At 45.1% G+C, this 13,958-nt stretch overlaps 1 protein-coding gene across 1 annotated transcript in view; it reads left to right on the top strand.

The window, feature by feature from the left end:
- maml1 (mastermind-like transcriptional coactivator 1) overlaps positions 1-13,030 on the top strand; it is a 34,010-nt gene extending 20,980 nt beyond the window's left edge. Inside the window, 3 exon segments of the mRNA XM_046323748.1 lie at positions 8,896-9,129; positions 9,620-9,755; positions 10,653-13,030. Coding sequence (XP_046179704.1) covers positions 8,896-9,129; positions 9,620-9,755; positions 10,653-11,710 — 1,428 coding nt within the window. The 3' untranslated portion in view covers positions 11,711-13,030.
- Positions 13,031-13,958: the final 928 nt, after the last annotated feature.

Below are 13,958 nucleotides of genomic sequence, written 5' to 3'. Positions count from 1 at the left end.
TTTCCGAATGACATCAACAAGAGTTAAAAATATATAATGAAAACAATAGTTGAACCTTGAACACAAATGTTCAGTTGATTTGTCAGAGGACAAACCCTCCACAGAGACAAACTGATGTCGTTCCGACAGATAAGATCTAAACCGGGCCAGAATTTGTCCATGTAGACCCATTTGGGATTCAAAGAATATGGTGATCAATGGTATCAAAAGCAGCACTTAGGTCTAGGAGCATGAGGACAGATGCAGAGCCATGTTCTTCCGCCATTAAAGGCCATTTTCCACCTTCACGAGAGCAGTCTCAGTGCTATGATTGGGTCTAAAACCAGACTGATGTGTTTTGTATACATTGTTTGTCTTCAGGAAAGCAGTGAGTTGATGCGCAACAGCTTTTTCTAAAATTGAGAGGAATGGGAGATTCAATATATGCAATAACTTTTTAAAAACTTTTTTTTTTTGTGAAGGTTTGGCTTTTTCAATAGATTCTTTATTACTGCCACTTTTAGTGAGTTAGATACACATCCGGTGGATAGGGAGCTGTTTATTATGTTCAACATAGGAGGGCCAAGCACAGGAAGTAGCTCTTTCAGTAGTTTAGTTGGAATAGGGTCCAGTATGCAGCTTAAAGGTTTAGAGGCCATGACTATTTTCATGAATGTGTCAAGAGATACCAGATTATACAACTTGAGTGTCTCCATTGGTCCTAGGTCCTGGCAGTGTTGTGCAGACTCAGGACAACTGAGCTTTGGAAAAATATGCAGATTTAAAGAGGAGTCCGTACTTGCCGTTCTAATGATCATGATCTTTTTGTCAAAGAAGTTTGTGAATTTATCACTGATGTAAAAGCCATCCTCTCTTGGGGAATGCTGCTTTTTATTTAGCTTTGTGACCGTATCAAAAATATATTTTGGATTGTTATTCTCAATTAGGTGGAAAAAATTGGATGACGATATTGCACTGTACTGTCTTTACAAGCTAGTCGGAAGACTTCCAGTTTGGTGTAGCTCTGTTTCCGTTCCAATTTTCTGGAAGCTTGCTTCAGGGCTCGGGTATTTTCTATATACCAGGGAGCCAATTTCTTGTGGCAAGTGTTTTTTTTGTTTTTAGGGGTGCAACTGCATCGAGGGTGTTACGCAAGGTTAAATTTAGTACCTCAGTTAGGTGGTTAACTGATTTTTGTACTGTAACATCCTTAGGAAGGTGGAGGGAGTCTGGAAGGGCATCTAGGAATCTTTGGGTTGTCTGAAGATTTATAGCACGACTTTTGATTATTTGTTGTGATTGCAAATGTAATAAAATGGTGGTCCGATAGTCCGGGATTATGAGGAAAAACATTACGATCCACAACATTTATTCCATGGAACAAAACTAGGTCCAGCGTATGACTGTGACAGTGAGTGGGTCCAGAGACATGTTGGACAAAACCCACTGAGTCGATGATGGCTCCGAAAGCCTTTTGGAGTGGGTCTGTGGACTTTTCCATGTGAATATTATCTGCCATGACTACAGGTCGACCGATTATAATTTTTCAACACCGATATCAATACCGATTTATTGGAGGACCATAAAAGCCGATACCGATCAATCGAACGATTTCTATTTATTTATCTGTAATAATGACAATTACAACAAGACTGAATGAACACTTATTTTAACTTAATATAATACATCAATAAAATCAATTTAGCCTCAAGTAAATATTGAAACATGTTCAATTTGGTTTAAATAATGCAAAAACAAAGTGTTGGAGAAGGCAAAAGTGAAATATGTTCCATGTAAAATATGTGCCACGTAAGAAAGCTAACGTTTCAGTTCCTTGCTCAGAACATGAGAACATGTTGCTGGTGGTTCCTTTTAACATGAGTCTTCAATATTCCCAGGTAAGAAGTTTTAGGTTGTAGTTATTATAGGAATTATATAACTATTTCCCTTTTTATACCATTTGTATTTCATATACCTTTGACTATTGGATGTTCTTATAGGCACTTTAGTATTGCCAGTGTAACAGTATAGCTTCCATCCTTCTCCTCGCTCCTCCTTGGGCTCGAACCAGCAACTCAACGACAATTAGCGCGCGCTAACTAGCCAGCCAATTCACTTCGGTTACACCAGCCTCATCTCGGGTGTTGATAGGCTTGAAGTCATAAACAGCGCAATGCTTGACGCACAACGAAGAGCTGCTGGCAAAACAAAAGTGCTGTTTGAATGTTTACGCGCCTGCTTCTGCCTACCACCGCTCAGTCATACTTGTATGCTCAATCAGATTATATGCAACGCAGGACACGCTAGATAATATCTAGTAATATCATCAACCGTGTGTAGTTAACTAGTGATTTATGATTGATTGTTTTTTTTATAAGGTAAGTTTAATGCTAGCTAGCAACTTACCTTGGCTTACTGCATTCGCATAACAGTCAGCCTCCTTGTGGAGTGCAACGAGAAAGAGGCAGGTCGTTATTGCGTTGGACTAGTTAAGGTTGCACGATTGGCTCCCCCGAGCTGACAAGATGAAAATCTGTCGTTCTGCCCCTGAACAAGGCAGTTAACCCACTGTTCCTAGGCCATCATTGAAAATAAGAATGTGTTCTTAACTGACTTGCCTAGTTAAATAAAGATTAAATAAAGGTGTAGGAGGGGAAAAAAGGGAAGGAAAAAAATTGGCACCCCAAAAATACCGATTTCCGATTGTTATGAAAACTTGAAATCGGGCCTAATTAATCGGCCATTCCGATTAATCGGTCGACCTCTAGCCATGTCTACAAGGTCAGATAGGAATTCAGGGAACTCATTAAAGAACGCTGTATACGGCCCAGGAAGCCTGTAAACAGTAGCTATACAAAGTGATTGAGTAGGTTGCATAGATTGCATGACGAGGAGCTCAAAAGATGAAAAGTAATTCTTGGGGGGTAAATTTAAGTTTGCTGTCATAAATGTTTGGAACACCTCTGCCTTTGCAGGATGAGTGGGGGATATGGTCACTAGTGTAACCAGGAGCTGAGAACTCATTTAACACAGTAAATTCATCAGGCATAAGCCATGTTTCAGTCAGGCTAATCACACATCTAATCACAAAAGATTCTGAGATTTCCATACCCAACTATAACACTTTCCATCAAGATAGAACTGCCAAAGGGGGGAGGAGTTAGCCTGCAAAGTTCTGTCATACTTTCCAGGTCTATGCTCAAACAGTTCGAAATTCTAATTTTTAAAATCTCTCCAGAAATAAGTCTCTCACTGTTGCCACCTGCTACCAACCCCCCCAGCTCCCAGCTGTGCCCTGGACACCATCTGTGAATTGATCACCCCCCCCCCATCTAGCTTCAGAGTTTGTTCTGTTAGGTGACCTAAACTGTGATATGCTTAACACCCCGGCAGTCCTACAATCTAAGCTAGATGCCCTCAATCTCACACAAATCATCAAGGAACCCACCAGGTACAACCCTAAATCCGTTAACATGGGCACCCTAATTGACATTATCCTGACCAACTTGTCCTCCAAATACACCTCTGCTGTTTTCAAGCAGGATCTCAGCGATCACTGCCTCATTGCCTGTATCTGCTACGGGTCTGCAGTCAAACGACCACCCCTCATCACTGTCAAACGCTCCCTAAAACACTTCTGCGAGCAGGCCTTTCTAATCAACCTGGCCCGGGTATCCTGGAAGGATATTGACCTCATCCCATCAGTTGAGGATGCCTGGTCATTCTTTAAAAGTAACTTCTTCACCATCTTAGGCAAGCATGCTCCGTTCAAAAAATGCAGAATTAAGAACAGATATAGCCCTTGGTTCACTCCAGACCTGACTAACCTCGACCAGCACAAAAACATCCTGTGGCGGACTGCAATAGCATCGAATAGTCCCCGCGATATGCAACTGTTCAGGGAAGTCAGGAACCGATACGCAGTCAGTCAGGAAAGCAAAGGCCAGCTTTTTCAAGCAGAAATTTGCATCCTGTAGCTCTAACTCCAAAAAGTTCTGGGACACTAAAGTCCATGGAGAACAAGAGTACCTCCTCCCAGCTGCCCACTGCACTGAGGCTAGGTAACACTGTCACCACAGATAAATCCATGATTATCAAAAACTTCAACAAGCATTTCTCAACGGCTGGCCATGCCTGGCTACTCCAACCTCAGCCAACAGCTCCGCCCCCCAACTTCTCCTTTACCCAAATCCAGATAGCAGATGTTCTGAAAGAGCTACAAAACCTGGACCCATACAAATCAGCTGGGCTTGACAATCTGGGCCCTCTATTTCTGAAACTGTCCGCCGCCATTGTCGCAACACCTATTACCAGCCTGTTCAACCTCTCCTTCGAAACATTTGAGATCCCCAAGGATTGGAAAGCTGCCGTCTCGAATCCCACCGTAACTTCTCCACTGTGCAATCCGGTTTCCGATTGAGGTACTAAACGATATCATAACCGCCATCGATAAAATACAGTACTGTGCAGCCGTCTTCATCGACCTGGCCAAGGCTTTCGACTCTGTCAATCACCATGTTCTTATCGGTAGCCTCGGTTTTTCTAATGACTGCCTTGCCTGGTTCACCAACTACTTTGCAGACAGAGTTCAGTGTGTCAGATCGGAGGGCATGTTGTCCAGTCCTCTGGCAGTCTCAATGGGGGTACCACAGGGTTCAATTCTCGGGCCGACTCTTTTTCTATGTATGATGTTGCTCTTGGTGCGGGAGATTCCCTGATCCACCTCTACGCAGACGACACCATTCTGTATACTTCCGGCCCGTCTTTGGACACTGTGCTATCTAACCTCCAAACGAGCTTCAATGCCATACAACACTCAATCTGTCGCCTCCAACTGCTCTTAAACGCTAGTAAAACCAAGTGCACTTTTCAACCGTTCGCTGCCTGCACCCGCACGCCCCACTAGCATCACCACCCTGGATGGTTCCGACCTAGAATATGTGGACATCTATAAGTACCTAGGTGTCTGGCTAGACTGCAAACTCTCCTTCCAGACTCATATCAAACATCTCCATTCCAAAATCAAATAGTCTGCTTTCTATTTCGCAACAAAGCCTCCTTCACTCGCGCCGCCAAACTTACCCTAGTAAAACTGACTATCCTACCGATCCTCGACTTCGGCGATGTCATCTACAAAATAGCTTCTAATACTCTACTCAGCAAACTGGATGCAGTTTATCACAGTGCCATCCGTTTTGTTACGAAAGCACCTTATACCACCCACCACTGCGACCTGTATGCTCAAGTCGGCTGGCCCTCGCTACATGTTCGTCGCCAGACCCACTGGCTCCAGGTCATCTACAAGTCTATGCTAGGTAAAGCTCCGCCTTATCTCAGTTCACTGGTCACGATGGCAACACCCACCCGTAGCATGCGCTCCAGCAGGTGTATCTCACTGATCATCCCTAAAGCCAAAACCTAATTTGGCCACCTTTCCTTCCAGTTCTCTGCTGCCTGCAACTGGAACGAATGACAAAAATCTCTGAAGTTGGAGAGTTTTATCTCCCTCACCAACTTTAAACATCTGCTATCTGAGCAGCTAACCGATCACTGCAGCTGTACATAGTCCATCGGTATATAGCCCACCCAATTTACCTACCTCATCCCCATACTGTTTTTATTTTAGTTACTTTTCTGCTCTTTTGCACACCAGTATCTCTACCTGCACATGTTCATCTGATTATTTATCACTCCAGTGTTAATCTGCTAAATTGTAATTATTCACTCCTATGGCCTATTTATTGCCTACCTCGTGCCTTTTGCACACAATGTATATAGATGTTTTTTTCCTACTATGTTATTGACTTGTTTATTGTTTACTCCATCTGTTCACACTGCTATGCTTTATCTTGGCCAGGTCGCAGTTGCAAATGAGAACTTGTTCTCGACTAGCCTACCTGGTTAAATAAAGGTGAAATAAAATAAATGATCAGTCATTAGTTAATTGACTATAACTGGCCTGGAAGTGGGGGATCTAACATTAAGTAGCCCTATTTTTGATATCACAATCTCTTTCAATAATGACAGGAATGGAGGTGGTCATTATTCCAGTGAGATTGCTAAAGTGAATACCGCCATGTTTAGTTTTGCCCATCTTAGATCGAGAGACACAGACACTGTCTCAATTTGGATAGCTGAGTTGACTACACGGACTGTGCTAGTGGCAGACTCCACTAAGCTGGCAGGGTGGCTGACAGCCTGCTGTCTGGCCTGCACCCTATTTCATTGTGTAGCTAGAGGAGTTAGCCCGGTCTATGTTCGTAGATAAGATGAGCGACCCCCCTCCAGCTAGGATGGAGTCCGTCACTCCTCAACTGGCCAGGCTTGGTCCTGTTTGTGGGTGAGTCCCAGAAGGAGAGCCAATTATCTACAAATTCTATCTTTTGGGAGGGGCAGAAAACCGTCTTCAACCAGCGATTGAGTTGTGAGACTCTGCTGTAGCGCTCATCACCCCCCCCCCCCTAAGTGGGAGGAGGCCAGAGACAATTACTCGATGCCGACATCTTTCTAGCTGATTTAGACTCTGAAGCTATGTTGCGCTTGGTGACCTCTGACCGTTTCATCCTAACATCGTTGTTGCCAACCTGGATAACAATATGTATGGCCAGATTGCTAGCAAGAATTACAAGAAACTACCATGTGGGGAATTGTAAGTGGATCGTTTCATCTTGTATTTGAGACAATGTCTTGTTTTAACTGATTTCAACTCGATACAAATTCTGCTAAAATTTGATAACTAACCAACAACTGACTTGTTTGAGACAGGCTCATTGTGCAAATTGATTCTATATTTTCAATAAATATTGGACACTAAATATGGCTTACCTGCAGTCAACAATCTAAGCCAACCCTGTCTGTTATGCTTCACTATTTTGGATCACTCCAATATTTTTTCCACTCCACGACGGAGGGATACGTCCGAGGTGAGGATTTACAGATTGACTCCCGTGTACACCTGTGTCATGGCTGGAGTCGGCCCCTATGTATAGACCCTGTGGCAGCTTCACACGTTCTTACAATTCTCGGCGGACGTCCGTATGGTTTGAGGTACAAACTTTCTGAAGTTTGCTTGGTATGTCACTGGTAAGTGTAATGTCTTGCGTGGAAGTATACTCACTGGCTGTTTTCAGCCTGGAGCAGCTGGTTACATGTCCAGCCCCACCTCTTGAGTGCGCCACTCACTGCGTGCGGTTGATCTGTATCTTCCGCCCATGGTTTGTCGTCGTATACTTCTGTTGCGTTAGCGTTACACTGCTACTTCGTGTGCATCAATTAGCATAGTGGCTCTTGTTGCCACAAACTGTAATTGACCTTACACAACTTGCCTACTGGCTTGTTAAATGTGTGTGTATGTTGTGAATTGCTTTAACATGCTGCTCCCCGTGCTGTTGGCGCAGGTTCTCTGCTAATTACGCTTCTGGTTCTTTTCCCTGCAGAGTAAGAGTATCGTAGTGGGCTTTCCACTATGTTGAGACATTAACATTACTCCATCATATGGTGCTGTTTTTAATGCTTGGATATTAAACCGGCTTGGTAATATTGCAGTTGGCGAAAAACCAAAAAAGGAATCCAATCCATTACCTGGTTGCTGTTTTTTTTTTTTTTTGTCTGCCTGCTTTTCCCACACGGGTCTTCCCTGTTCTTTTTCACAGCTACTGGGTAATTTATCACTCACCGGCTTCCTATTCCTTCAAGCGGGTCACGACATAAGCTCTCTCAGGGCGTCGTTCCCCTGCTCCGTGGCCTTGTTGGCTTGGCTGAGTTTATGGCTTCCATTTGTGACCAGTGTGATGGTAGCACCCCCCTGGGGAACTGCATACCTTATGTATGCACTGCCTTGGTTTGAGCCACACAGAAAGGGTGGTGGAGCGCCCTACCTATTGTGTGTGGTGTTGTGGCCTCCAATCTGGTGCGATTGTTGGCCATGCACGAGTGGGTCGGCCAGGCTCGGGCTCAGCCTGGGGACGAGCTCCCTCCCTCTGGAGTGGTGCGTCAGTGAGCTGTAAGTCCCTCTACTGGGCCCAGTACCCCTCCCAGGAAGCATGGCTGGTGGCACCACAGGCAGAGCCCATCTGCTGCCAGTCCTGTACGGAGGCAGGAGTAGGACCGCTGGGACCACCTTGAACGGAGGGCGCATGCCCTGCGTCAGGAGGTTGATAGCGTCGATGGTGACGGCAGCTGTTCCCTGTGATAGGCTGTTAATGGGGGACGATGCCGGCACTGTTCAACACCATGAGCGGGGCTGACAGGCCATCAGAAGCCGGCAGCGGGGCTTGTACACCATGTGCCAGGTCCCTCGAGCACCAACTAAATCTGTTTGGGGTATACCAATATATTGGAGTGAAACATAACGAAGGTTACGTATGTAACCACGGTTATGTGAGCTATATGGATTGCTCCAATCCTCTACAGTGCCAGAGGTTCCGTAGAGGGTTGCCAAACAACAACCCAACGATATGGATGCGATCAATTAGATTTCAACAAAATAATGTTTCACGAATGGTAATCTTATCTGTTTCTAACAAACTGTTTCAGAACAGTCTGAGACGGTGGGGGTCAATCCTCTTGTGCTTTTTGAGTTGGAACAACCCACTGAAAAATATGGAACTGTGGTACTAACAGCTGGTCAAGTGAAGCACTTATTTGAGGCCATGAACTTTCAAACTGAAGTTACACAACCATGTTCTTCATCAATAAATTTGATTAGCAAGTGTTTTAGGTCAAGTTTGAGTGTTGGTTTTAATGCTTTTCCCCTCTGCTTTTACATCCAATTGTATTTATCCCCAAAGCAAAGGACCAATATCCCCCCCCCCCCCCACTTGTTTGACTGTACCCAAAGCCTAACCTCACTCAATTCACTCCCTCCATGTTCTTCTGGTGGACATAACCACAACATTTCCCCCATTTTTACTTCAGCAGGAGCAGAACCCATACCCCACCACAACGCACGGCCCTGGACCCGGCAACGCCATGGCGCCCCAGCCGGGGGGCCCCGGTAACGGCCTGGCAAGTAACCATGGCAACACAGCCTACCTGTCGGGGCAGGCAGCGGTGGCGGCGGCGCTGAAGCAGCAGCAACAGCAGCAGCTGATGGAGCAGCAGAAACAGTTTCTACTGGGCCAGAGGCAGCAGCAGATCATGGCCCAACAGGTAAATGCCTGGGGTCATGTACTGTAGGTTCTTTGGTACATAGTATGAATAATTTGGGTAAAAGAAATTCAAACACAGGCTTTGTGGCTTATTCACAAAACTGGTTTAAACTTTTCCTATGACTACCAGCATGCTAAGTCAATACAGGATCTGTCTATGCTACCTGTCTGGACTTGCTAATGCTGCATAGCCCTGAGTAAGCAGTATTCTAAATGGTATCTATTTCTAACAAACACAAGGGGGTGCCATTTGTCTGCATGTATTGTGAATTGTTAGATACTACTGCATTGTTGAAGCTAGGAACACAAGCATTTTGCTACACCTCCAATAACATGTATGTGACCAATAAGATTTGTTTTGTAGAAGTGGCTTATGACAGTTTCGCAGTAGGTGCTTTTATCTCTGATTCGTCTAAAAGAGAATGTATGGGGAGGAACGTCAGTCATATATGCATGACATGTGCATTCTTTGTGTGGTTTCTGTGTTTCAGGAGAAGCAGCGTCTGCAGCAGGAGCAGCAGCTCCAGAGGCACCTGACCCGGCCCCCTCCCCAGTACCAGGACCAACAGAACCAGCAACCTGGAGCACAGAACCCCTTCCAGCAGCAGCAGGTCGCCCAGTTTACAGGTAAATAAGACCCCACGTCACCAGCGTTTACCCCTAATGTAGCATGGGCCCTCCAGCCCCATTAGACCTGGGCCCTCCAGCCCCATTAGACCTGGGCCCTCCAGCCCCATCAGACCTGGGCCCTGTTGCTGGAGGGGGAGAAAGAAAACTACCCCCCCAGTAGGTTTTCAATCAAACCCCAGTTGTAACGAACCTGATTCAGCTAATTCAAATAATCTAATCATCAAGCTTTGATGATTTGAATCAGCTTTGTAGTGTTAGGGCAAAACCAAAATGTGCATCCCTTGGGGTCCAGACGACCGAGTTTTGGAATTGCCGGGTTGAGGATAAGGGTGATTTTTGGAACAGGTATACACCTCAGCCACAGCCAAACTCTATACCAGTGCTTACACTTCCATTTCAATTGAATAGGAACCCTTTGGAAATGTTTGGTTGTGTGGGAGGTTTACTCAAATGATGTGACTCACACAGAACAACTCTTTGTTTGACAGTAAACAAATAAACCTCACAAGTGCAAATGTTGCTTTCGGTGAATCATTTGAATGGCAAACTAGTAATAGGGTCTAACGTGTTCTCTCGTCTCTAAATACATTTGCCCATTTGTTCCGTGTCTTTTGAGAGAACTGCTGTCTCAATGGTTGCTTTCCTTGCCTTCTTTGATTCTATAATGGCATGAAAATAATGTGGTTGACCTTGACGATTGCTATCAGCATTCATGAAAGAATGGTGATGGAGACATGGAGCTGTTTTTAAGAATATTGAGAGACAGATTTGGTCTTCTATAATGAGCGTATTGATTAAGATGGCATATTCCATAAGGATTACACATTTTTATAATTCAAAGGTTAACTTTTCAGTTTTATTGTGACTCAAAGCTTCTTTTGCTTCTCCCTGCAGGCTCTTCTCAGCCAATGGTCAACGTTGGCTCGCTGGGGGGCCCCGCCCCCGTAGCTCAGCGAATGTTCCCCCAGACACAACAAGGCATGATGGGCATGACCATGGGCCAACAGGGAGGTGGTGGCCCCACACCTGGTGCCCTCCCTGCTGCCAGCCAGGCCGACATGAGCCTCTCCTCTTGCGGGGGTGTTATGGACTCTGCATTACAGCAGCAGGTACTCTACAGTAACATGAACATGCACCCCTCCCAGCAAAGTTCAATGCAGAGGCAGCCCGTAGGCAACATGGGCGCCCCCTATAGACAGAACATGCTAGCCCAGCAGCAGCACCTCAAAAACCAACCCAACGCCGCCCTGCTGAAACAGCAGCAGCAGTTAGCCAGACTACCCGGCTCCATGCCCAGTGGCAACATGCCCAACACCATGCAGAGTGCCCAGAGCCAAGCCTGGCAGCAGCACCAGGTCATGCAGCAAGCAATGGGTGCCCAGCAAACTCCTTCCAGCAACGGCGGTCTCCCGCCCAATTCCTTTGTCAACTCCAACGCCTTCCACATGCAGCAGCAGACCCGCATGCCCAACAAGATGCCTGCTGGCAACACCCCCTTCGGCGCCAATGCCAACGGCAGGCCCATGGCCGCCATGAACCCTGCCCAGCAACAGATGATGCAGCAGGCCCAGCAAAGGACTGCAGCCAACCCCCAAGTTTCCCTTGAGCAGCCCTTAGGGCAAGTCTTACCCAATCAGCAACAGAGTCAGCAACAGCAGGGTTCCCAAGGCCAAGGGGTGTTACCGGACCTGGGGGCCTTCAGTCAGCCGCAGGGGGGGCGTTCGGTCAGCCAGGGGCTCCAGTGCAGCCAGCAGGGCTACCAGATCAACAGAACTGCCAACCAACAGCAGCAGCAGTTGCCGTTTGGCTACAACACTGGATCAGGGGCTAGCAGTCTGCCCAGCTTCCCTGGGGAGGGTGACCTGGTGGATTCTCTGCTGAAAGGACAGAGCACGCAGGAGTGGATGGATGATCTGGATGAGATCGTTCACCTTTTCCGGTCAGTAGATTAAGACTGAAAGGATAAAGAGCCACTTCAGACAATTGGGATTTCAGGCGACGTTGAGAGAGTGAAAGTTGGTGTATTAGTTCCAAACCAATGAAATGCAGGAACAGCGAGGGTTAGTAATGGAATTCTGTTACTGTTCTGACACTGCTAGGAGACTGTAATTCTCAGTATTTTGTGTACTGTGAATATATACAGTACACAAGGCGTATATAATGTTAAGAGAATGAATGATGGTGCGCAGGGCCAAAACCTGTGTGATTCCTATTGGAGTATTTTTATATTTTTTTCCCAGGACTCGAAGACGTATAGAGTACTGTACTACTACTACTACTACTACTACTACTACTACTACTACTACTACTACTGAACCTGTGGCTCAGTACTAAACCACTGAATCAAGGGTGAACCGAATACTCCACACACATACACACACACAGCCTCTTCTACTTTGTTTGAAGTTGCAGCCTTTAATGCAAATATATGCTCGGTGTAGCAGAGGTGAGCTAGTAATACATTCCCCCCTATGTAAAAGGTTTGTGGTAATACACCCAAGTTTTTGTTCACTGTCTGCTCATAAATAGACCTGTGCCATTTATCCTCTACTCTCAAACCAATGACTAGGTGAGCTAAAGAAACTCAACTGTGGTGGCCATATTTGTTTGGTTAGCCAGTGTCCGTTTGTTGCTAAGTGGGGACCCATATGTTGAACTGTCTGAAGTCTTTGATTTGGAGACCAGACTGTTTCTCCGTTTTAGTTGTGCAATTACCCCCAATGTAGGTAGGTTTCAAATGTAAAGTGACGAATGGGGACCTTGTCCCCACGTCTCACACATACACTTTTGAGTGATTCTTGTATCATGTTTCTAAAATGGTCTCCCTTTAGGTTCCTTACCATGTTTGACCAGTTTACACACTAAAATCACTGTCTTTATTAAACATCCAGCCCACTGTAATTTCAATAACCCAGCTAAAAGAGAAGATAATGTACAGATTTGTCTTTAGTCATGCAGCTTTTATTTTATGTTAGTGGAAATCATTGCCTTAAGACACATTGCAGCCATTATTTTTTTGCCATAACCTTGAATGACAAATACAGCCTCTTGAGTTGGGATATTTGATTTTTTTTAAATTCCATCCTTGTTTGTGTCAGGGGATACTTGTAAATTTGTATATATTTTTTTGTATGCATTTCCTATTGTTTTTGCCGAAGATATAGCTTATTTTTATATGTATATTGCAGCTGATTTTTGTAAGTATTTTATACTTTTAATATGGTTCTCTGTAAAACAAGAGTATTATGTGAATATAGTTCTTTAGAAACGGACTCTGCATTTTGTTTTCTATTTTTGTGCATGCTTGAATTCTAACTAGCTAGCATTACAGTATTAATATTAGGTGCCAACGTAAGTCAAATCCTGTCCAACATTGGATTCACATTGTTATCACATTACAGTTAATCATGATGTGATGGTTGATTACTTTCTTCCATCTGTTTTCTTGTCCTTGTAATTATTCTTGCATCAAGTAGCATAGGAAAGGGGAGCTCCACTCTTCGGGGGCCTGGCGGACGAGTCGACACACTTTTGCCCTAGTTGACACACACCTGACTCCCAAGTATCAAAAGATCAAGGTGTTTCACCAGATGTAATGGCTAGGGCTGGGCAAATGTGTGACTGACACGAATCATGCCCCTGAGGGCTACTCATCCCAGATATGGCATAGGATCTATGCTGATATCATAGCTAGACATGCAGTGTATTTGGACCTCTTGACTTTTTCCACATTTTGCTACATTAGAGCCTTATTCGAAAATGGATTAAATTGTTTTTCCCCCCTCAATCTACACTCAATACCCCATGAAGACAAAGTAAAAATAGGGTTCTTGGTCACCTCCCTTGACCAAGGCCCTTCTCCCCCTATTGCTCAGTTTGTCCGGGTGGCCAGCTCTAGAAAGAGTCGGTGGTTCCAAACTCATTCCATTGAATAATGATGGAGGGCACTGTGATCTTGGGGACCTTCAATGCTGCAGGCATTTTTTCGGAATCCTTCATTGTGCCTCAACACAATCCTGTCTCGGGGCTCTACGGATAATTCCTTCGACCTCATGACTTGGTTTTTGCTCTGACATGCACTGTCAACTGTGGGGCCTTTTATGGACAGGTGTGTGCCTTTACAAATCACGTCCAATCAATTTAGTTTACGACATGTGGATTCGATCAAGTTGTAGAAACATCTCAAGGATGATCAATGTA

Source organism: Oncorhynchus gorbuscha, linkage group LG23 (genome assembly GCF_021184085.1).
Source record: "Oncorhynchus gorbuscha isolate QuinsamMale2020 ecotype Even-year linkage group LG23, OgorEven_v1.0, whole genome shotgun sequence".
Lineage (NCBI taxonomy): Eukaryota > Metazoa > Chordata > Actinopteri > Salmoniformes > Salmonidae > Oncorhynchus > Oncorhynchus gorbuscha.
Note: the sequence above shows the minus strand (reverse complement) of the source record. Positions and strands in the feature narration are given on the sequence as shown.